The 25,551-nt window shown below is 42.8% G+C and overlaps 1 protein-coding gene across 2 annotated transcripts; it reads left to right on the top strand.

The window, feature by feature from the left end:
- Nucleotides 1-1,127: 1,127 nt before the first annotated feature.
- Nucleotides 1,128-22,362, top strand: zmynd10 (zinc finger, MYND-type containing 10). 2 transcript variants are annotated; one of them, XM_062067776.1, is made up of 12 exons: nucleotides 1,128-1,303; nucleotides 2,110-2,218; nucleotides 8,202-8,318; nucleotides 9,098-9,151; nucleotides 9,250-9,405; nucleotides 9,471-9,559; nucleotides 10,357-10,451; nucleotides 10,541-10,713; nucleotides 12,629-12,754; nucleotides 21,760-21,881; nucleotides 21,948-22,073; nucleotides 22,162-22,362. In XM_062067776.1, the coding sequence occupies exons 1-12, from the start codon at nucleotides 1,215-1,217 to the stop codon at nucleotides 22,277-22,279; spliced, it is 1,374 nt and encodes a 457-aa protein (XP_061923760.1). In that variant the 5' UTR covers nucleotides 1,128-1,214; the 3' UTR covers nucleotides 22,280-22,362. The 2 variants fall into 2 exon arrangements, with proteins under 2 accessions (XP_061923760.1, XP_061923819.1); XM_062067835.1 differs by lacking the exon at nucleotides 12,629-12,754.
- Nucleotides 22,363-25,551: the final 3,189 nt, after the last annotated feature.

Genomic DNA, 25,551 nt, shown 5'->3' with positions numbered 1-25,551 from the left:
CCGTAGTTTGTTTACATGTATAACTTTCTTCAAGGATGCCACAGAAAGACATATTTTATGCCACTCATTCTTTGTCTCATTTTGTCCGCCAAACTTTTTATGCTGTGCGCGAATGCACAAACGTGAACTTTGTTGATGTTATTGACTTGTGTGGAGTGCTTATCAGGCATATTTGGTCACTGCATGACTGCAAGCTAATCGATGCTAACATGCTATTTAGTCTAGCTGCATGTACATATTACATCATTATGCCTCACTTGTAGGTATATTTAAGCTCATTTAATTTCCTTAACTTATGACATCTGTGTATTTAATGTATATTATGACATATTATCTGTATGTAATATTGCCTGCATTTCTGATAATTGTTAAAGACCATAGCAAACTTTACCCAGCTTGCATAGATTGTTATAAATCCATTCGAAGAAGACAGCCTTTCCTTTAACTTGGGCACACACACGGGGACTGCGTGGCGCGGTTGGGACAGTGGCCGTGCCAGCAACCTGAGGGTTCCTGGTTCAATCCCCACCTTCTAACAACTTCATCATGTCCGTTGTGTCCTTGAGCAAGACACTTCACCCTTGCTCCTGATGGGTCGTGGTTAGAGCCTTGCATGGCAGCTCCCGCCATCAGTGTGTGAATGTGTGTGTGAATGGGTGAATGTGGAAATAGTGTCACAAGTATAACCCATTTACACATCTATACTTATGGCCATTCTGAACCAGTAATTTCCAGGAGTTATCTCACCCTCTGAAAAGCCTCTGTTTTACTAATGTTTTCCAATGTTGTAAAAATGGGTAGAATAAATATTACATTTCAACATTTATGTCAACAAAGATTTGTGTAAGACTGCGACACATAGTCATTTTGATAGTAGGCTAGCTAATAAAGACACTTATATCATGTGTTGACTTCATTAAAACACTTATAAAAGACTTTGATTGTTTTGCAGCTCCAGACAGATTTGTTTTTTTTTTATTTTTGGTCCAATATATGGCTCTTCCAACATTTTGGGTTGCCGACGCCTGCTCAAAGTATTGGTACCTAATCTAGTGTCCTAATGTGAGACTAGCTCTTTATGATGTAGCGCCCCTTAGTGACGAATTCTAGGTACTGCACTCGGTCGGCATGCTGCTGCCATGGCGACCGTCGAGTAACAACAACTTGGGCTCGACTGTTCATTTATCCCCGTAAACTCGTTACCGGTACAGAATATGGAAGGTTCGGTACTTTTACCAGTGGAGGCAGAGGCTTTTGTCGAAGGTTTAGAGATACTTTCTCTCAAAGACGTGGGATCGACGAGGTAAGAAGCTCATAGCTAACAATTGAATGCAAATTAAGATAGCTTAACTCGTGGCAAGCAGAAATTGATCGATATATCGTTTTAAACATTCGTTTACAGGTAAATAGAAATAAACACGATATGATTTGAAAATAAAGGTCAAAAGTGCTGAAGAAAGTACTTTAGTGCACACATTGTACTGTAGTCGTTTGTGATGTTTCTGTGTGTGATATCTGTGCGATACCATGGATTTTCTTTCTGATCAGATACTGAGTCAAATTCAGTCTGGTATATCGGCTATATTGATCCGATACTTTGTGCAAATATACATACAATTATGTTATATTCCTGTGCAAAATCAACAAACTATACAAACTGAGGTAGAAACTATTCAAAAGGATTGAGTTAGGGAAATTAAAGCTATGCAATGTGTGAACAATTTTAACAAACGAAAAACTAAACACTTAACAGACTGACAGTGTTGCAGTGAATCACACACTGTTCACTTTCTTTAAGTTTGTACAGAAGACAATTATTTTCACAGAACTATATCAATGTGCAGTGTCTCATACAGCCTTTAAAATGGGGTTACCAATTTCATTTTACACCTGTTTGTTTTCCGCTTTAGCATGTACCTCTTGCTTGGTGTACTTGCTCGCCCCGGTGTAAACCATTTGCTTGCCTAACAGAATTGCTATTGTGACATCCAGTGGACATATTTAGAACAACAGTTACTTTCATTTAAAATGCAGCTCAATTTTACACTTAGTAAACTCATCTCGCATGTCTGACGTCCCTAATCGAAAGCTTATTTGATGTTTTTGCAGGTGGTTCAGACAACATGAGCACATTGAAAAACTCAACATGCAAGCAATACTGAGTGCTTCTGCCATGCATGACGAGTTCATCAAAGACATGCTGGTGACTTTTGCAAAGGTGACCTCATGCTACTTATTACACAACCAGCTGAGTAGGTTTGCTTTTTCTCAGTCTATCATAGCAAGTCTAACATTACACACATATGAGGGACGATACATCACAGTATATCATAACGATCTCCATATTTCGTACATATGAAGGATGACATCATGATGACAGCAACCTGACTGGATGCTTTGTTTGCTTTAGGCAGAGAAAAATAATTGCTCACTCAATTTGAACAATTTAAAAGTGGGATCGACACTCTTTTAGAAGTAGTTGTATTTTAAATTAACTCTGGGCTCTGTACCGAGGATGTCGTTGTGGCTTGTACAGCCCTTTGAGACACTTGTGATTTAGGGCTATATAAATAAACATTGATTGATTGATTGATTGATAATACATTATATTGCCAAAAGTATTTGGCCACCCATCCAAAGGATCATAATCAGGTGTCCTAATTACGTGGCCTGGCCACAGGTGTACAATATCAAGCACTTAGGCATGGAGACTGTTTCTACAAACATTTGTGAAAGAATGGGCCGCTCTCAGGAGCTCAGTGATTTCCATCATGGAACTGTCATAGGATGCCATCTGTGCAACAAATCCAGTCGTGAAATTTCCTCGCTCCTAAATATTCCAAAGTCCACTGTCGGCTTTTTTATAAGAAAATGGAAGAGTTTGGGAACAACAGCAACTCAGCCACAAAGTGGTAGGCCACGTAAACTGACAGAGAAGGGTCAGCGGATGCTGAAGCGCATTGTGCAAAGACTTTCTGCACAGTCAGTTGCTACAGAGCTCCAAACTTCATGTGACCTTCCAATTAGCCCACGTACAGTACGCAGAGAGCTTCATGGAATGGGTTTCCATGGCCGAGCAGCTGCATCTAAGCCATACATTAGGCAAGGCAAGGCAAAGCAAGGCAAGGCAAGGCAAGGCAACTTTATTTGTATAGCACTTTTCATACACAAGGCAGACTCAAAGTGCTTCACAGATAACAAAGTGAAATGAAAGAAAATAAAAGCAAAATTAAAATGCAGACAATAAAAATAAAAACAGTGCAAAAGTTAAAAGACTAAAAGATTGAGCTGAAAGCTAAGTTGAACATAAAAGTTTTCAGTGTAGTTTTAAAAATAGTCAGAGTTGGGGAAAGTCTGACATCTTCAGGAAGTTTATTCCAGCTATTTGTTGCATAGTGCCTGAATGATGCTCTCCCTTGATTTGAGTTTACTTTGGGAACCGCTAACAGATTGGTCTCAGAAGATCTTAGTGATCTAGAGGGCTTATATAGTGGGAGCATATCAGTGATGGCCCTAGACCATGTAGTGATTTATATGTGAGCAGGAGGATTTTGAAATCAATTCTCTGATGTACAGGGAGCCAATGTAAGGATTTAAGATTTGGTGTAATGTGCTCACATTTTTTGGTCTTTGTTAGAACTCTAGCAGCAGCGTTCTGAACAAGTTGTAGTTGCCTGACAATTTTTTTGGGAAGACCTGCAAGGAGACCATTACAATAGTCTAGCCTACTGGTAAAGGCATGTACAAGTTTTTCTAAGTCTTGAGCTGACATGAGCCCTCTAAGTACCAAGTCCAATGCAAAGCGTTGGATGCAGTGGTGTACAGCACATCGCTACTGGACTCTAGAGCAGTGGGGACGCGTTCTTTGGAGTGATGAATCACGCTTTTCCATCTGGCAATCTGATGGACGAGTCTGGGTTTGGAGGTTGCCAGGAGAACGGTACATTTCGGACTGCATTGTGCCGAGTGTGAAATTTGGTGGAGGAGAAATTATGGTTTAGGGTTGTTTTTCAGGAGATGGGCTTGGCCCCTTAGTTCCAGTAAAAGGAACTTTGAATGCTCCAGAATACCAAAACATTTTGGACAATTCCATGCTCCCAACCTTGTGGGAACAGTTTGGAGCGGGCCCCTTCCAACATGACAAGCAAGGTCCATAAAGACTTGAGCTTTGTCCCAATTCAGGGTCTGCATCCTTTGTAGGGCGAATTTAAAAGGCCGCTTACGTCACAACGCTGCGCGAAGGCTGTCCCAATTCAATCAAATTCGAAGGCTCCTCCAAATGCAGTCGACGAATGCGCCCTCCTTTTCCCTGTATTCGGAGGATGCACCGCGACTATCCTTCGTGGCCTCACATATCCCAAGATGCTTTGCGCGCCTTTGTTCAACCCGGATCTATTTGACGATGACGGAAAATACAAGCAGCGGCACCGGCAGCGGCACCGGCAGCGGCACCGGCAGCGGCACCGGCAGCGAATACACTTTCAAATGTAAGTATCCTCCGCAGGCTAGACTGTCCCATTTAACAACGGGTGACGCATCCTTTGGAGGTGCCTCCGAAGGTGCAGCCTTCTGAGGCTGCTTAGGCCGGGTCCTTCAAAGGATGCAGACCCTGAATTGGGACACAGCTATGGATCAATCAATCAATCAATGTTTATTTATATAGCCCTAAATCACAAGTGTCTCAAAGGGCTGCACAAGCCACAACGACATCCTCGGTACAGAGCCCACATACGGGCAAGGAAAAACTCACCCCATTGGGACGTCGATGTGAATGACTATGAGAAACTTTGGAGAGGACCGCATATGTGGGTAACCCCCCCTAGGGGAGACCGAAAGCAATGGATGTCGAGTGGATCTGACATAATATTGTGAAAGTCCAGTCCACAGTGGATCCAACACATCAGCGAGAGTCCAGTCCATAGTGGGAGCGCAGAGATGTCCCCAACCGATGCACAGGCTAGCGGTCCACCCCGTGTCCCGACTCTGGACAGCCAGCACTTCATCCATGGCCACCGGACCTGTGCAACTCCCCCTCCACAAAGGAGAGGGGAGCAGAGGAGAGAAGAAAAGAAACGGCAGATCAACTGGTATAAAAAGGGGGTCTATTTAAAGGCTAGAGTATACAAATGAGTTTTAAGATGGGACTTAAATGCTTCTATTGAGGTAGCATCTGTAACTGTTACCGGGAGGGCATTCCAGAGTACTGGAGCCCGAATAGAAAACGCTCTATAGCCCGCAGACCTTTTTTTGGGCTCTGGGAATCACTAATAAGCCGGAGTTCTTTGAACGCAGATTTCTTGCTGGGACATATGGTACAATACAATCGGCAAGATAGGCTGGAGCTAGACCGTGTAGTATTTTATGCGTAAGTAGTAAAACTTTAAAGTCACATCTTAAGTGCACAGGTAGCCAGTGCAAGTGAGCCAGTATAGGCGTAATATGATCAAACTTTCTTGTTTTTGTCAAAAGTCTAGCAGCCGCATTTTGTAGCAACTGTAATCTTTTAATGCTAGACATAGGGAGACCCGAAAATAATACGTTACAGTAATCGAGACGAGACGTAACGAACGCATGAATAATGATCTCAGCGTCGCTAGTGGACAAAATGGAACACATTTTTGCGATATTACGGAGATGAAAGAAGGCCGTTTTAGTAACACTCTTAATGTGTGACTCAAACGAGAGAGTTGTGTCGAAGATAATACCCAGATTCTTTACCGAGTCGCCTTGTGTAATTGTTTGGTTGTCAAATGTTAAGGTGGTATTATTAAATAGATGTCGGTGTCTAGCAGGACCGATAATCAGCATTTCCGTTTTCTTAGCGTTGAGTTGCAAAAAGTTAGCGGACATCCATTGTTTAATTTCATTAAGACACGCCTCCAGCTGACTACAATCCGGCGTGTTGGTCAGCTTCAGGGGCATGTAGAGTTGGGTGTCATCAGCATAACAGTGAAAGCTAACACCGTATTTGCGTATGATGTCACATAGCGGCAGCATGTAAATACTAAAGAGTGCAGGGCCAAGAACCGAACCCTGGGGAACTCCGCACGTTACCTTGACATAGTCCGAGGTCACATTGTTATAGGAGACGCACTGCATCCTGTCAGTAAGATAAGAGGTAAACCAAGACAAGGCTAAGTCTGACATACCAACACGTGTTTTGATACGCTCTAATAAAATACTATGATCGACGGTATCGAAAGCAGCGCTAAGATCAAGAAGCAGCAACATAGATGACGCATCAGAATCCATCGTTAGCAGTAGATCATTAGTCATTTTTGCGAGGGCTGTCTCCGTAGAGTGATTTGCGCTGAAACCGGATTGAAAAGGTTCACAGAGATTGTTAGTCACTAAGTGTTCATTTAGCTGCTGCGCAACAATTTTTTTGAGAATTTTGGAAATAAACGGAAGGTGGGAGACCGGTCGGTAGTTTACCATGAGGTCAGGATCGAGGTTAGGTCTTTTGAGCAGAGGATGAATAACCGCTTTTTTGAATGCTAGGGGAACAGTGCCGGAGGAAAGTGATAAGTTTATAATATTTAACACTGATGGACCTAATAAAACAAAAAGCTCCTTGATAAGTTTCCCAGGAAGTGGGTCAAGTAAACATGTTGTTTGTTTTATCCCACTTACACGCTGTAATAATTCCTCTAATGTTATTTCATCAAAAATAGAGAGACTATTTTGGAGGGTGGTATCCGTGGTATATACAGTCGTATTCGTGTTAATAGAACCCAGTTGTAGCTGGGATGCGTTGTCTTTAATCTCCTTTCTAATGAGTTCAATTTTCTTATTAAAGAAATTGATAAAGTGGGTGGAGTTACTGGGAGGAGTCCCTTGTTGGGTTAGCGATGCTACTGTACTAAACAGAAATTTAGGATCGTTTTTGTTGAGGGGGATGAGATTTGAGTAATATTTAGCTTTAGCTAAGGTAAGCATGCTTGATCACTCCATGCTTGATGGAAAACCTCAAGTTTAGTCGCGCACCATTTGCGTGCCAGCTTTCTACATGATAATTTATGAGCTCTAATTTCTTCTGTAAACCATGGGGTACGCCTTTTAGGGGCCCTTTTTAGCTTTAGCGGTGCTACACTATCAATGGTTTCGCACAGGGCATCGTCAAAGTTGTTAGTGAGGTTATCAATAGAGCCGACATAATTTGGGAATGGTGCCATTACCGAAGGCAGTAGGTCAGCAAGAGTCATCGTTGTAGCAGCATTAATGTTGCGGGCGCTATAACAATTATTATTATTATTAGTTTGTTGACAATGAGTCAAAACTTCAAATTTTATAAGGTAATGAACGGACATTACTTTAGTAAATGGAAGTATCATAATTTTGGAGGTGGTGACACCCCTGACAAGCACTAGATCTATCGTATTACCGTTGCGATGCGTGGGTTCATGTATTATTTGTGTAAGACCACAGCTATCAATTATGGTCTGGAGCGCCACGCACTGAGGATCCGATGGGGTATTCATATGGATATTAAAGTCCCCCATTATGATTATATTGTCGGCGTGCGTCACTAGATCAGCAACGAACTCTGAGAATTCACTGATAAAGTCCAAATAGGGCCCAGGGGGGCGGTAGATAACAGCCAGGTCGAGAGGTAGCGGTGTGACAGACCTCATAGTAAGCACCTCAAAGGATTTATATTTATTATTTAGGTTAGGGGTAAGGTTAAAGTTTTCATTGTATATTAGTGCGACACCCCCTCCCCTTTTAAGAGGACGGGCAACATGGATGACAGAGTCTGGTGTGGATGAACTTGACTGGCCTGCACAGAGTCGTGACCTGAACCCGATAGAACACATTTGGGATGAATTAGAACGGAGAATGAGAGCCAGGCCTTCTCGGCCAACATTAGTGTGTGACCTCATCAATGCACTTTTGGAAGAATGGTCGAAAATTTCTATAAACACACTCCGCAACCTTGTGGACAGCCTTCCCAGAAGAGTTGAAGCTGTAATAACTGCAAAAGGTGGACCGACATCATATTGAACCCTATGGGTTAGGAATGGGATGACACTTCAAGTTCATATGTGAGTCAAGGCAGGTGGCCAAATACTTTTGGCAATATAGTGTATACTGTCAAGCATCCTTGGATCCCTTGAAAGGCAATTGTTTGTAGGAAATGTGAGTACTGGACTCTCTCGACAGTGTAACAAACTTAAAATGTTGTCTTTCCTCCTTTGCAGATTCCAGTCCTGGTCCATGAGATGATCCTGACTGAAGTATGGAAGCACAGAATATTCCCTATCTTATGCCAACTGCAGGATTTCACCCCCAAGAACACATTTCCTCTTTACATGGTGGTGAGTGGATCAGCAGCTTGTCATACATCAGGAAAACATGCTTTTGTAGGTGTTTTCTGACGTCTCAAACTCACCCTTGTATCTAAAATATGAAGGAAAAAACAGAAGGCTTCTCTACACATCCTAAAATAAAGCCTGCAGCCCTGCTAACTATTCATCAGTAGTTACAGATGTGAGAGTTGAAATTTTGATCACTTTTTTCTTTGCCAGTGAATATGCTAACCTAATGCATACCTGTCAACCCTCCCGATTTTACCGGGAGACTCCCGAATTTCAGTGCCCCTCCCAAAAATCTCCCGGGGAAACCATTCTCCTGAATTCCTCCCGATTTCCACCCGGACAACAATATTGGGGGCGTGCCTTAAAGGCACTGCCTTTAGCGTCCTCTACAACCTGTCGTCACGTCCGCTTTTCCTTCATACAAACAGCGTGCCGGCCCAGACACATAATATCTACGGCCTATACACACACACGTAAGTGAATGCAAGCCATACTTGATCAACAGCCATACAGGTCACACTGAGGGTGACCGTATAAACAACTTTAACACTGTTAAAATATGCGCCAAAATATGCGCCACACTGTGAACCCACACCAAACAAGAATGACAAGCACATTTCGGGAGAACATCCGCACCGTAACACAACATAAACACAACAGAACAAATACCAAGAACCCCTTGCAGCACTAACTCTTCCGGGACGCTACAATATACACCCCCGCTACTTACCATATGTCCGTCGAGTAATCTGTCTTGTCTGTGTGTGTCTTCATGGCAGATCCACTATGAAGCCACCATCATTAACCTGCTAGAGACCATCCTGTTTCATAAGGTGAGTGCAGAGGCTCACTGCCTGATCACCTGCCACCATCACAGGCGTCAGCTGCAGCGTAATTGCGGCCTTTAAAGGACATTTTCTGTCTTGTGTAGGAATCTTGCGAGGCCGCTGATGACGCCATTCTCGACCTGGTGGATTACTGCCACCGCAAGCTCATCCCCCTGGCCGCCAACACCAGCAAAGATGGCAACGAAACTCGTAAGACGCACAACAACGCGTCCGGCGAGGCGCTTCTGTGTTCCAAAGAGGTCAAAGAATAATAAAGCAAATACAATAATGGGATGGTCTTGATGAGCCTTTTCTTATTTTCCAGGAGTTGCAGATTCAGGCTGCTGAGCTCGAGTTTGACATCTCGTTGAAGGCTCTGTCTGTGCTGCGATACATCACTGACAACACTGACAGGTGGGTACTTAGCATTAGCATCTGTCACCTTCTCATTTATTCAATGTATAAAGCCGCTAACATGAAAAAACTATTATATTTAGACATTATCGTACTTCTTTGTCCCTATTCAATAAAAATAAAATGCATTATATTATTTAATGTCAATAAAAAAATGACAGGGTGCTTATGTAAATATACATACATATAATATATACATATATATATATGACGTATATATATATATATATATATATATATATATATATATATATATATATATATATATATATATATATATATATATATATATATATATATATATATATATATATATATATATGTATGTATATGTATATTTACATAAGCACTCTGTCATTTTTTTTATTGACATTTTACAAACTGTATAAATCTCTCGATGGTCCTGCTCTCGTCCCTATATATATTGTACTTTAAACTTAAGTTTATGATGTCACTCACCAGTTTAAATCTCCTATGAACGATCATGACTGGCTCTTAAGCGCATCTGACCACTGATTGGCCAGCTGGCGAGAAGGAAGGCAACCTTAAAAAGCCAATTTAATGAGCTTGTGGGCGATCGAAAGGGACATGTTTCTGTCTGAGCGGTGGTTTTGCGTCTGGCACAAGTGTTTGACTCGCCTCCATTCAATAGCGTTACCTTATTTTTGGACATTAAAAAGTGCAGGGGACAAACACCGCCCTTTGTAAAATAATAAAACCACATTGCTTGGTAGAAGTAATATTTGTTTCTCTGATTTTATGCCAGTCATTTATGAATGAAATGTGTTGATGTACAGTATCAGTGCCCTAAACCGCATGCTGTGCACACACAACGTGCCGTGTCTACTGGTGCGCCTGTTGGAGATTTGTCCATGGAGTCGCTGCAGATCAGGTCAACCTCAAACTACACTTTTGTTTCTTCTTGTGCTACAAAATGAGCGCTGCTTCACTTTCTTTCCCGCCGACTACTGCCCTCTGTAGGTGAGGTAGAAAAGTACATGAACGGGAAATGGGAGACAATTCCAGTGGAAGACCGAGTGAAGATGACAAAAGTGGAAGGACAGGTGTGGCTTTCACTTTACAATCTGTTGCTGAAGGAAGACTGCCAAAGAAAATATGACTTCAACACTTTTAATAAGAGTCAGCTTTTGAAGGTCAGTGGAAAAAACAGTAGTACATTAAGTACTTTGCAATATATTAGTACAATACACCTCAGTATACTACAACCCCTTGCAAAAATGATGGAATCACCAGACTTGGAGGATGTTCATTAAAAACCTTCCTTAAAGAAAGGTACATACGGTTAATGTCATAGCCTGTAAATAGTCCAAATCTCAATCCAATGTAAAGTCTGTGGTGGAAATTGACAAAAATAGCCCATGACAAGACTGCAACCTGCAAAGCTGATTTGACAACAGCAATCAAAGAAAGTTGGTGCAAGATTGATGAAGAGTACTGTTTGTCACTCGTTTTGTCCATGCCCCGGAGACTGCAAGCCGTTATAAAAGCCAGAGGTGGTTCAACAAAGTACTAGTAGTGTGTTTTTATCTTTGTTTCGATTATTCCATCTTTTTTTTCTTCAGAATTGAGTGATTCCATGTTTTTTCATTCTTCTTGATCTAAAAATTAAACTGTTACTGACTATCACAATTATTATTTTTTTATTTACAGTATTTTAGTGTTTCTAAATGCCAGAAATTTTGCCATTTGAAATGACTATAGTAGTGATGGGTCCGGCAACACCGATGCATCGGCGCATGCGTCGAGCTCATAGAGCGATACCCTGTGTCGGTGTGCGTATCGCTTTTAGAAAGTCACGTGACCGAACACGAGCTGTTTTGGTCACGTGACCGCTCATGAGCTGTTCTGGTCACGTGACCGCTCATGAACTGTATCGCACTGACGCCTGCGCGCCAAACTGTGTTTATTAGGAAGCGGCGCAATGCGTGTTGTTGACGAACACCGTTAGGGCCGCTTGTTGTCACTGTCACTCAAAGTTGCATTTCAAAATTACACAGAATAAATGTGTTTATTTTGTTTAGAATTCAGATGGGTTTGATTTGGTGCGCGGCATATATTGGCTGTGCGGCGCACGGTGTGCGCGGAGGACGCTTGAGCACTGCGCAATTGCGCAGGCGCGCACCTTAGAGGGAACGTTGCTCACAGGGCACAGAGGAGGCGTCAGTGCGATACAGTTCGCGTATCGGTCACGTGACCAAAGCAGCTCATGATCGGTCACGTGACTTTCTAAAAGCGGTACGCGCACCGAAACAGGGTTTCGCTCTATGAGCTCGACACATGCATCTGTGTTGCAGGACCCATCACTACTGTTACTAGAGAAGATACAGGAATGACGGCGTGGTGAAGTTGGTAGAGTGGCCGTGCCAGCAATCGGAGGGTTGCTGGTTACTGGGGTTCAATCCCCACCTTCTGCCATCCTAGTCACGATACATGTTCACATTATTTGACTGTATCTAAAAAAGATTAAAATGTATTTTTATTTAAATGAAGATATTAAATAATCCTAAATGAAATACAATGACTTGGTTTATATTATTGTATATACTAAGTCATAAAATCAGTGTCAGTTGAGTCGGTCCATAGGTTGCCTGTAGGGATTTTTAATGTCCAGCAGATGTCAGTATTTAGTGACACAGTATCGACACAGTATCAATACAGTTTTGCAATGTGTCGAAACGCTTCATGAGGCCTCATCAACCCAACACTAGACTATAGTTTTGTGTCATGTCTGTCTTTTTTTCTACAAAATTAAACAACTAAATAAACATCCTCCAAGTCTGCTGATAATATTGTTTTTTTCCAGGGGTTGTACAATACAGTACATTAGTATATTAATTGCCTTCGAGTAAATTAGTATAATATAGTAGTACAGTATAAAAAAAAACATGCTATGATTGTTTAGACCAAGACGTTTCTTATGACCAATTTACTCATTCACTTCCTCTTCATATTTCTCCATCACCTTCTCACACTTCATGCATTTGTGTGAATGTTTGGGATGATGATGATGATGATGATGATGATGATGATAATGATGATGTCTGACAGCTGCGCAGCTTCCTGACAGAAGTGTTGGTTGACCAACTTCCAAACTTGGTGGAGCTTCAGCGCTTCTTGGCTCATCTTGCAGTGACAGAAGCTGAACCTCCAAAGAAGAGTTTTCTTCTAGAACAGGTACACCTGGTCAAATGATTAGGTACACCTGGACATATGATTAGGTACACGTAGACATATGATTAAGTACCCTTGGACACAGGATTATGTACATCTATACTCATATTTAGGTATACTTGGCCTCATAATTAGGTACACCTGGACACATGAATAGGTACACCTGAACACCCGGATAAAGGTACACGTGGACGTATGATTAGGTACACAAGGACATATGACTAGGTACACTTGGTCACAGGATTAGGGACAGCTAGACTCATAATTAGGTATACCTGCCCTCATGATTAGGTACAGATGGTTAGGTACACCGAGACACATGATTCAGTACATCTGGACACATGATTGGGTACACCTGGACACAATTAGATACACATGAACACATGATTAGAAACACTTGGAAACATGATTAGGTACACCTGGACACACGATTAGGTACACCTGGACACACGGTTAGGTGCATCTGGACACATGATTAGGTACACTTGGACACATGATCAGGTAGACTTGGACAATCATAAGACAGAAATAATTAATATTATCAAATAATTGTGTTTATTGTTGTTTGCAGTGTTGTGTGTTCACCCAAATTAATATATTTGTAAATACTATTCTTAATTGAATGGGAGAATCTCTCTTGGAAAGTTCTGAACTCCTGTTTCATTTTATGTTAATGCAATTGCTCAATTTAACTCAGCGGAAGGATGTTTGACTTTTTCGGACAGTAAATTGTTAACCAACAGCGCCCCTCTTGGTTGGTTAATATACTTAACATTCTATTTGACAGAATTCTTAGGAATCACTTCTTCAATGTATTGATTGTTATTGTAGTGAAGAGCTGCACTGTGTCACAGGTGTCATGACCGGTCCCTCCCGGTAATTTTCTGTGCTGTGTTTGTTGTATATATTGCCTACGCTAGTGTTTAGTTCTTGTAGAGCGCTCCTATTTTGTTTTCTCCTTCCTGTGTGTATTGTGCTGCGTTGACGTAACCACTCACCAAGCGCTGTTGTCCTCACCTTTCCCTGTGTTATGATTTGTGTTCCAACCTGTTGCCACAACTAATCACTCCCCTTTATATATCCATCTGACCCTGCCAGTCCTTGCAGGATTTTTTATCTTCCTTGAGGACAGTTACGTTTGGTACAGTCTCTGCTACTGTTGGTTTGTTAGGCTAGCTCCACACTACTCCCTTTTTTCTTGTCATTCATGCAATGCCAAGTTTGCCGTGAGCTCCACGCATGCTTCCTTGTGGCGCACTGTTTTTGTATTTTGCCTGTCTTACCTGCACGCTGCTTCCTGGCAGTCTTTTCGCGTACCAGGGAACAAAACCTTCACAGACATGCGACCCAAACATGACAACAGGTTAATAAAATAAACAGTAACATAAATCCACTGCCTGCCTGCTCCACTAGGTGCGTAGACCAGATAACCATCTTGAAAAGCGGGCTGAATTGTGTGCACCTAACAAAAACCATACTACATTCAAAAAGAAGACTCCAGCTCTTCGAATTGAAAGCTGGAATGTCAGGATCATGTGTCCTGGCCTATATAATAACCAATGTCAACACCAGTCTTGCCCAAGTCAACAATCATTGACAAAGAACTAAACCGTCTGATCATCGACACTGCATTTCTCTAAGAAACAAGACTAGCTGAAAGTGGCAACAATCAAGAAGCTAATTACACTTCCTTTTGGCAGGGTAAATCCCAAAGTGAACCTAGGCATTATGGGGTTGGGTTTGCAGTAAAAAACAAATTAGTTGCATCAATTGAGATCCCGCCATTTAGATCTGAGAATATACTGGCCCTCCGTCTGTCAACAAATACTGGAATAGCCCAGATTATTAGCATGTATGGACCAACTCTACACTCATCTCCTGAGGAAAAAGATTGGTTCTATAAAGCACTGACTGAAGTGACAGACAGGATTCCCAACACTGATAGTCTCTACTTGCTAGGTGACTTCAACGCCAGAGTTGGTAGACATTATGAAGCATAGCCAGGCTGCCTCGGTACTCATGGACGAGGGAACTGTAACGAAAATGGTCAAAGGCTACTTGAACTATGCTGCTTCCACAAACTCTGTGTTACCAATACTTTCTTCAAATGTAAGGATATCCACCAAGTGTCCTGGAGACAACCACGTTATGGCCACTGGCATCAGCTCGATCTAGTTATCACTAGAAGGAAACAACTCAACAGTGTGCTTTTAACATGCAGTTAGCATAGTGCAGATTGTGACACAGAGAAGACCCAACAGTTCGGGGAACTATTCAAAGAAGCTTTCGCTTTCGAGACACTGTGTACAACTCGGCCATTGTTGTCTACGGAAAGAAGGAGCACAATATATAGCAGTATAGCAGTATAGCTCGGTTGGTAGAGCGGCCATGCCAGCAACTTGAGGGTTGCAGGTTCGATCCCCGCTTCCGCCATCCTAGTCACTGCTGTTGTCTCCTTGGGCAAGACACTTTACCCACCTGCTCCCAGTGCCACCCACACTGGTTTAAATGTAACTTAGATATTGGGTTTCACTATGTAAAGCGCTTTGAGTCACTAGAGAAAAGCGCTTTATAAATATAATTCACTTCACTTCACAATTCAAAAACTCAGACTGGTACGATACATAATCTGAGGAAATGGAACCAGTGACAGAGAAAGAGACAAGCTCTTATCAACTATAAACTAACGCCAAACCCCAACACGCTGGAAGCCCTCATGACCGCCAAAAGAAATGCTCAGCAGACGGCCCGCCATTGTGCTAATTCCTATTGGCGGAACCTCTGTGACAGTATACAAATAGCTGCAGATACAGGGGATATAAGAGGGATGTGTGACAGCATAAAGAAAGCGGTGGGTCCTGTTGCTACTAAAACTGCCCCAATCAAATCAAAAACAGGTGAAGCTATAACTGACCAGAAAAAGCAGCGGCAACGATGGGTCAAGCACTACCTTGAACTGTATAAAACCCGAAGCGTAGTCACTGATGAGGCCTTGAACACTAATCCTCCCAGTCATGGAGGATTTAGATATATCACTGTTAATAGAAGAGCTCGAAAGAGCCATCAACGGTCTCATCCCTAAGAAAATCCCAGGAGGGGATGGCATACCAAAAGATAGATAGATAGATAGATAGATAGATAGATAGATAGATAGATAGATAGATAGATAGATAGATAGATAGATAGATAGATAGATAGATAGTACTTTATTGATTCCTTCAGGAGAGTTCCCTCAGGAAAATTAAAATTCCAGCAGCAGTGTACAGAATTGAGATCGAATTTAAAAAGTGAAAAGTAAATAATGGGGGTACAAATGGAAACAAAAAAGAAACAAATTACAATAGAATAAAAATAAAAAGCAACAATGAGAATACAAATATAACAGTTAAATAAGAATATAACAAGAGAAACTAGACAGTAGTGACCATGTTATGAAAAAGTATTGCACTGTTATTGTTTTGCATCCCCTGTCATCCTGGTACCCTCCCTCCCTCCCAGAGAGGAGTTGTACAGTCTAATGGTGTGAGGGACAAAGGAGTTTTTTAGTCTATTAGTCCTGCACTTGGGATGAAGCAGTCGAGCACTGAACAGGCTCCTCTGGCTACTGACAGCGGTATGCAGAGGGTGACTGGCATCATTCAGGATGCTCATTAGTTTTTCCACAGTCCTCTTCTCTGCCACCGTCACCAGTGAGTCCAGTTTTATTCCGATTGTAGGACCGGCCCGCCTGATCAGTTTCTCCAGTCTGGAGCTGTCCTTCTTAAATGTACTGCCCCCCCCCCCCCCCCCCAGCACACTACGATGTAGTACAGAACACTGGCAACCACAGACTAGTAGTACATCCACAAGAGTTTTTTTTACAGACGTTGAAGGAGTGCAGCCTCCTCAGGAAGTACAGCCTGCTCTGTCCTTTCCTGTACAAGTGGTCCGTGTTAACAGTCCAGTCCAGCTTATAGTCCACCCACACCCCGAGGTACTTGAATGAGTCCACGGTCTGTACCTCGACTCCCTCGATCACAATAGGTTGTGACCTTGGACTTGACCTCCCAAAGTCAATGACCAGCGCTTTGGTCTTTGACGGATTGAGCTGCAAGAGGTTCCTGTGGCACCAGACAACAAAGTCCCTCACCAGCCTCCGAAACTCCTCCTCTCTGCCGTCCCTGATGCACCCGACGATGGCTGTGTCATCCGCATACTTCTGGATGTGACACATCTCTGAGTTGTAGCAGAAGTCAGCGGTGTACAGGGTGAAGAGAAGAGGGGCCAGCACCGTTCCCTGCGGTGCTCCGGTGCTGCTGATCACAGTGTCAGATGTGATGTCCTTCAGTCTGACGTACTGTGGTCTATCGGTGAGGTAGTCTGAAATCCAGGCAACCAGGCAGGGGCCCACTCGCATTCTGTCCAGCTTGTCCTGGAGAAGGCGGGGCTGGATAGTATTAAAGGCACTCGAGAAGTCCAGGAACAGGATCCTCACAGCGCCATTTCCCTTATCCAGGTGTGAGTGGGCTCGGTGCAGCAGGTAAAGGATAGCATCCTCCACACCAACGCCTGCCTGGTACGCAAGCTGCAGGCTGTCCTGGGCATGTTGCACCTGTGGTCTGAGGAGGCTGGGAAAGAGCCGCTCCATTGTCTTCATTATATGAGAGGTGAGCGCCACTGGTCTGTAGTCGTTCAGCTCACTGGGGCAGTTCTTTTTGGGAACTGGAACGGTGCACGACGTCTTCCAGAGGGTGGGCACTCTCCCCAGCTGCAGGCTGAGGTTGAAGATCCGCTGGAGTGGTTCACCCAGTTCTGCAGCACAGGTCTTCAGGAGTCGGGGGCACACCTTCTCTGGGCCTGCTGCTTTCCTAGGCTGTAGCTTCCTCAGTTGACCTCTGACCTGGTCCGCAGAGATGACTAATGTCTGCGTAGAGATGGTGGAGGGGGGTGTTGCCATGGCTGGGGGGGAGGTTCGTTGAGGGGAAAAGAAGAGGGGGTGGCTGCGATGGGGAGTGAGGGGTGGAGAGGACACGGGCTGGTTGAACCGGTTGAAGAAGTTATTCATCTCATTGGCCCTTTCTATTGTCCCCCCAACAGCTCTGGTCTTTGCCTTGTGGCCTGTGATGGTTTTCACACCTTCCCAGACCTCCCTCAGGTTGTTCTGCTGCAGCTTCTGCTCCAGCTTCTTCCTGTAGCTGTCCTTAGCTTCCCTCATGCGTCATTTCACCTCTCGCTGTGCTGCTCTCATTGCCTCCCTGTCTCCACTCCTGAAGGCAGCTTTCTTGTTGTTGAGGACAGCTTTAACCTCTTGTGTTACCCAGGGTTTGTTATTAGGGTAGCATCGGACAGTCTTAGGGGCAGATCATGTCCACACAGAAGTTGAGGTAATCCGTGAGACAGTGAGTCAGCCCATCAATGTCCTCACCCTGTGGAAGCAGCACGTCCCAGTCTGTGGTGTTGTTGCAGTCCTTGAGGGCATCTTCCATTTCAGGGGACCACCTCCTCACAGAGCAAGTGTTAACAGGCTGCCTTTGGACCAGGGGGTGTATTTTGGCTGCAAATGGACAAGATTGTGGTCAGACTTCCCTAGTGGGGGGAGGGGTGTGACCTTGTATGCATCCTTGACATTAGCATACAGTAGGTCAATTGTCCTGTTGCTTCTCGTGGGACAATCCACAGCCTGGTAAAAAGCAGCTAACGTTGAGTCCAAAGTAGCATGATTGAAGTCCCCAGAAATGATTAAAAAAGCCTCAGAATGTTTTGTCTGTAGCCTTGATGTGATGGCGTGGATCAGGGGTCACCAACCTTTTCGAAACCAAGAGCTACTTCTTGGGTACTGATTAATGCGAAGGGCTACCAGTTTGATACACACTTAAATAAATTGCCAGAAATAGCCAATTTGCTCAATTCACCTTTAACTCTGTTATTATTATTAATTAATGATATTTATCTTAGCGGAAACACTGATCTTCTTAATGATTTCTCACAATAAATATATATAGAAACAGATAAATATCAATATGCAACACTTTATTTTTATATTTTCTCTAAGTGCACATTTTTCAAATTGCACATTTTAAAATGATCACTTCTAAGACAGTCTTGTGAAATCACAATATCCCATTTTAACTAGCTAGCCACTAACATTTTTTAACAAATCATGAATTACTTTGCACCATGTTTGTACAAATAATAACTCATGTAAAATACTAAAGTCAACTCTCAAATTTTTAAATAAATCATGTCACACTTTGAACTGGACACCAAAACTGTTATCTGTTTCTTTGTCAGTTAGTGAAGACCAAGTCTTTAAAATAATTTCTTGGTTTTTCAAATTCTATTTGAGTTTTGTCTCTCTTAGAATTAAAAATGTCCAGCAAAGTGAGACCAGCTTGCTAGTAAATACTGTACATAAAATTTAAAAAATAGAGGCAGCTCACTGGTAAGTGCTGCTATTTGAGCTATTTTTAGAACAGGCCAGCGGGCTACTCGTCTGGTCCTTACGGGCTACCTGGTGCCCGCGGGCACCACGTTGGTGACCCCTGGCGTGGATCATCTCACATGCATTGGCTGCATCTGCCCTCGGGGGAATGTAAACACAGAGGGAGATCACGTGACTGAACTCCCTCTGCAGATAGTATGGCCGGAGGCTAACAGCTAGTAGGTCCAGGTCCGGGCAACACAAGACTGTCTTCATGGAGATGTGTCCCGGGTTACACCAGCGGTTGTTAACGTATATGATGAGCCCCCCACCTTTGCTGTACTTAAGTTGTACTTAAGAGCGGAAAAAGAATACTGCTCCAGCCCCGTTATGAGCTTTTCTGTTTATGATAGGAACAAGGAAGCATTCCACAAGTTACGTGTGATGCTAACATCGTAACCTTGTAAAAAAAAAAAAAAAAAGGGGCGACAGAAGTGATTGCAACAATTATCGGGGAATCTCACTTCTGAGCACTGTTGGAAAGACCTTCGCCCATGTCATACTAACTTAACCTGCAGACTCTGGCCTCATTCATATACTCAGAATCCCTAAAACTGTGGTTTTAGTGCTCGCCGTTCAACAATGGACATGATCTTCTCACTGCGTGAGTTGAAAGGGAAGTGCAATGAACAACGCAAGCCGCTATTCATTGCCTTTGTGGACTTGACCAAGGCATTCTCATTGTTATCCCATTGGGTTGAGTTTTTTCTTGCCCTGATGTGGGATCTGAGCCGAGGATGTCGTTGTGGCTTGTGCAGCCCTTTGAGACACTCGGGATTTAGGGCTATATAAGTAAACATTGATTGATTGATTGATTCGATCAAGTTAGCAGGACAGGACTTTTCAACCGTTTACAGAAGATCGGGTGTCCACCTCGACTTCTCAAGCTGATCGCCTCATTCCTTGATAATGCAGGGTACAATATCATTAAAAAATACGTGTTCTGATGCCTTCTCTGTCCGCAGTGGTGTGAAACATGGCTGTGTCTTTGCACCAACCCTTTTCTGTATATTTTTCTCTACGCTTCTGCACTTCGCTTTCAAGGACTGCAGTGAGGGTGTGTACATCCATACATGAGTTGATAGTAAACTTTTCAACACTGCCCGCCTATGCGCCAAACTAAAGTCACAAAGGTCTTAATTTGTGATTTGCTGTATGCTGATGATGTAGCCCTAGTATCTCACACTCAAGATGGCCTTCAACAGCTGATTAATCGACTATATCATGCTTGTCAAGAATCCTCACCACATAAGCACAGATAAAACAAAAGTAATGACATAGGGTGTGGATCACCCACCCCAAATCAACATTAATGGCCAAAACCTCGAGACCGTTGAGAAATGAACCTCAGGTCTAAAATTTCTAGTTCTAATGCAATAGACGCTAAATTAAACAATAGAGTGTGGAGCAACTCTTGCCTCACTGAGAAAACCAAACTGCGTCTGTCATACATGTATCCTCACCACGCTTCTCTATGTAGTGAATCATGGACCACAAACGCATGGTATGAAAGGAAACCCTATAGTTTTCACTTGAGGTGTTTCCACTGCACTTTGCACATCACGTGGGAGGATAAAGTGTCCAATCTTGAGGTGTCGAACAGAGCCAATATAGACAGCCTGTTTGCAACCCACTGCGAACGCCGCCTCCGTTGGTTTGGTCATGTTAGAAAAATGGAACCGGGAAGAAAACCGAATGACTTATTGTATGGCCAGCTGGCGGAGGATCTCTATCCACAGGACAACCTTGTCTCCGTTTCAAAGACGTGCGTAAACAAGATATGAAGAGATGCGACATCAACACCACGTCATGGGAACACAGTGCTGACGATCTGTTAACCTGGCGTCTAGCTGTGAGAAAAGGTGTTCAAAAGTCTGAGACTTCTAGGATGTTAAACAATCCAAAAAAAGAGACAGAAGGAAGACAGCACAAAATCAACCCCAACCGGCGTCTCAGTTCGCATGTTCAACATGCAATCGCGATTGCCACTCTTGAAGAGGACTGCTCAGCCATTCACGACAATCTCCCATTTAATACCTGTTTGGAGCTACACCACCATCGTCTCTCGTAGATGGAAGGATGCCAGAGACAGAGAGCTATGGAGTTAAATCATTGATTAAATAATTCATGAAATAATTAAAACATGAAATAATTAAAACATTGAATAATTAAATTGTGAAATATTAAATTGTACAATAATAAGTAATTATTGAAATATATTAAATGTTTAAATAAACAAGTACTTAACTAAATGATTATAATTCTATATTACATTAATTAATGACACTTTCATTTATTTATTTATTATTATTATTATTTATTTATTATTAAAGATGTAGTTGTCTCCTTTTTTCCCATTTAACGCGCCATAATATCATAGTGACGGTTATTGTTTTGTTCCTCTTATGTGGATAAATAAATCAATCGATAATGTACTACGTAAGATGCACAAGCATCAACATATTATTCGATGACTACCTATTTTCTTGTATTAGATGTCATGAAATAGATCTACTATATACTGTTGTTTCATGCTTGTCATGTGTAGGTGCCTGAAATGTGGAACCGTATCGTGAAGGAAAATGCTGGCAAGTGGAAGGCAATAGCCAAGTATCAAGTCAAGGAAACGTTCAGCGCTTCTGAAGAGGACCTGAGACACCAAGCTCGGAGGTAGCACTGCTAAAAGAGCCTGAAACGATAAAGTACTGTAAGTTATAAAAGGAACTGTTGATCCAGGCTGGCTCAGACGTACAATCTGGACGTAATGGAGAGTCTACTCCCTGACAAGCCGAAGTGTGGATGCTGCGGAAAAGCGGCGGCCAAGAGATGCTCTCGATGTCAAGAGGAGTGGTACTGTCACAGGTGAGCACACCTCAGACGCAGTACTAGTACCACGAGTACTGCTAGTACTAGTTCCAGTTTTTCAATGACGTCCATGTGTTGTTTGTAGAGAATGTCAGGTGAAGCAGTGGCCCAAACACAAGAAGGCCTGCCAGGTCATGGTCGAGGCCAACAAGAGGATCCAGACAGACTTGTGCAATAACAACAACCAGAAAGCCCAGACCTAAATCCAACTGCTCAAGAACCCTGCTCATTTGTTCACATTTTCACAAGTACCATAATTACTTTAATAAACCAGTCTTTACATTGACAGCTTTATTACAGACTTTTTAAATCATATCTTTAATTGTAAACATTTTCTTTACAGCTTGTCCTAAATAGGGGGTGAACAAGGGTGATGGGTCAAATGCAGAGAATAATTTCGCCACACTTAGTGTGTGTGTGTGACAATCATTGGTACTTTAACTTTTAAGGTCACAAATACAGTAAGCTGCAGCATATTTGGATAGAATAGCTAAAAATTGTACTCAGGTAGGAGTACTGTTACTTTAGAGTAATTTTTAATTACAGAGTAACTGAGTTATTTGTACTTTTTTTAATAGTACTGTCTTACACTACAACTTTAATTGGTGGCGTGTGAGAGAGAGGGAGCGAGAGAGAGAGAGAGAGAGAGAGAGAGAGAGAGAGAGAAAAGCATGTACTACAAAAGATACACATTTTACACAGCATGTACTACAAAAGATACACATTTTACAGTCACTTAATGATGTGATAACAGGGCTAATGTTAGCATATGAGCAGCTAAAACAAAAAAAAACATCTCAACCTTACCGCAACATGTTTTCTCTAGTTGTAAGTGGAATTTTTGTAGTCTGAAATGTGAACATTTCTACTGACACCGATGACATAAATGTTATTTTTCATAGTTTGTAAGTAAACATTGCAGAGTTATGACATGTCACTTTTTACAGTGTGCAGTTTAAGCGCAGTCATGGCTGCATTTGATTGGTTAAATGGAGGCAAAATGTTGTGTACAGGAGGAGTAGACGGCACAGACAACAAGGGACATAGTACAGCTCTATGATTTATTATATATATACTTTATATATATATATATAATATTAATGAACAAGGGAATGGAGTGTGACAAATATCAAAGGGTGTATGGTGTGCGACTATGTGTGAATTAACTGTTGTGGGTTACTGGGAGTGTTCGGCGAAAGGCGGAAGTCCCAGAGGGGAAAGGCAGGCTCGAATGTCCGTAAGACAGGCAGGTAAGTCGGGGTATAGCGAGGCTACAAAGGGTCCGTGTCCAAGCGGGAGGTCGAGATACAAGAGGCAGCCAGGGAAGCCAAGGGAACAAGGAAAGACGAGCCACACAGCTCGTCAACGCGGGAACGAGGTCTGCAGTTGGAATGACAAGGAGGACACGAGACAATCAATACGTCGAGGAAGAAAACAGCAGGATTGCACATAGCGTGGAATACGGCTTACTGTACGGGAACAGATGATTACGTTCTGGCCCGGAACGCAGGTCTGCACTGGCTTAAGAAGCCCAGGAAGATCATCAATGACAGGTGCGTTGAGTGCTGATTGATTGCAGCTGCTTGCTGCCACCGGAGTGACGCGCGCAGGAGATGAGCGGCTGTGGGCGTGTCCTGAGGTGCGCTCCGCAGGGCTCATTGATGAATGCGCAGCAGCATGCGCTTGCGCCGTGACACAAAGGTCACTAATGCTTACATTGGATTGGTGACAGAAGTCTCTCTCACAAGCCAAATCAATACATCTTTGCAAGCAATCCATCCATCTATGTTCTGCTGCTTGTCAATAGATTATAAATAAATATATAATGATGATGTAAATAAATAGTGAATGGAATGAAAGTTGATGTAACAAGGTCAAAGAAGCTTTCTTCACAAAAATACTCAAGGAAAAATAAAAACCATGTTGCATTAAAACTACATATACAAAAATAAAACTACGGTGACAAGCACAATTTATACAAAAAGTTACTTGAGTGAATGCAACTTAGTAAATTTTGTGCTTTATTACACACCTCTGCTATCAATTGTACTGTATGTATTTTCTTTAATTACAGGTACAGCAGGGGTGTAAAACTCATTTTAGACCGGGGGCAACATGGAGAAAAATCTACTCCCAAGTGAGCCGGACTGGTAAAATCCCGGCACAATAACTTAAAAATAAAGACAACTTCCGATTGTTTTCTTTGTTTAAAAATAGAACAAGCAGATTCTGAAAATGCACAAATCATAACATTGTTTCTTTTTTTTTTTTTTACACTTACATGTTGTGGTTAATAGTATTCTATCTTTATTTGTCTTTATTTATACTTTCTGTCAGGGGTCGGCAACCCGCGGCTCCGGAGCCGCATGCGGCTCTTTGACCCCTCTGATGCGGCTCAGCTGCATACTTGCCGACCCTCCCGATTTTCCCGGGAGACTTCCGGATTTCAGTGCCTCTCCCAGAGCTAATATTCTCCGATTTTCACCCTAACAACAATAATAAGGGCGTGCCGTGATTGCACAGCATTTAACGCCCTCTACAACCTGTACAAACAGCGTGCCAGCCCAGCCACATGATGTATGCAGCTTCTGCTTGCACATGTAAGTGACAGCAAGGCATACTTGGTCAACAGCCATACAGGTTACACTGACGGTGGCCGTATAAAACAACTTTAACACTGTTACAAATATGCGCCACACTGTGAACCCACACCAAACAAGAATGACGAACACATTTTGGGAGAACATCTGCACCGTAACACAACAGAACAAATACCCAGAATCCCATGCAGCACTAACTCTTCCGGCTACATTATACACCCCCGCTACCACCAAACCCCCCCCCCCTCCCCTCCAACCCTGCCCCCCACACATCAACCCTCCCCCTCTCCGTGCGTCGGTTGAGGTGGGCGGGGTTTGATGGTAGCGGGAGTGTATAATGTAGCCCGGAAGAGTTAGGGCTGCATGGGATTCTGGTTATTTGTTCTGTTGTGTTTATGTTGAGTTACGGTGCAGATGTTCTCCCGAAATGTGTTTGTCATTCTTGTTTGGTGTGGGTTCACAGTGTGGCGCATATTAGTAAGAGTTTAAAAGTTGTTTTATACGGCTACCGTCAGTGTAACCTGTATGGCTGTTGACCAAGTATGCCTTGTTGTCACTTAGTGTGCAAGCAGAAGCTGCATACTTCATGTGGCTGGGCTGGCAAGCTGTTTGTACAGGTTGTAGAGGGCGTTAAATGATGTGCCATCACGGCACGCCCTTATTATTGTTGTTAGGGTGAAAATCAGCAGACATTCGAGAGAAAAGTTGCCCCGAAATTCGGGAGTCTCTTTGAAAAATCGGGAGGGTTGGCAAGTACAAAACAATACAAAACTCGCGGGCCGCACTAACATTACATTTTCACATTAAGGTGCGGACTGCGTGTCTGAGACCCCTAGTTTATACATAGAACAAAGCAAAAAAAACTTTGTATGCAG

This window comes from Entelurus aequoreus, linkage group LG01 (assembly GCF_033978785.1).
Source record: "Entelurus aequoreus isolate RoL-2023_Sb linkage group LG01, RoL_Eaeq_v1.1, whole genome shotgun sequence".
NCBI classification, from domain to species: domain Eukaryota; kingdom Metazoa; phylum Chordata; class Actinopteri; order Syngnathiformes; family Syngnathidae; genus Entelurus; species Entelurus aequoreus.
Note: the sequence above shows the minus strand (reverse complement) of the source record. Positions and strands in the feature narration are given on the sequence as shown.

Bases quoted from the DNA above. Each gene is read 5' to 3' on its own strand.
- zmynd10 (XM_062067776.1), top strand. From the start codon at position 1,215: ATGGAAGGTTCGGTACTTTTACCAGTGGAGGCAGAGGCTTTTGTCGAA. The intron at 8,319-9,097 runs GTGAGTGGATCA...TCTTCATGGCAG, and splicing joins CATTTCCTCTTTACATGGTG to ATCCACTATGAAGCCACCAT. The intron at 12,755-21,759 runs GTACACCTGGTC...TGTCATGTGTAG, and splicing joins AGAGTTTTCTTCTAGAACAG to GTGCCTGAAATGTGGAACCG.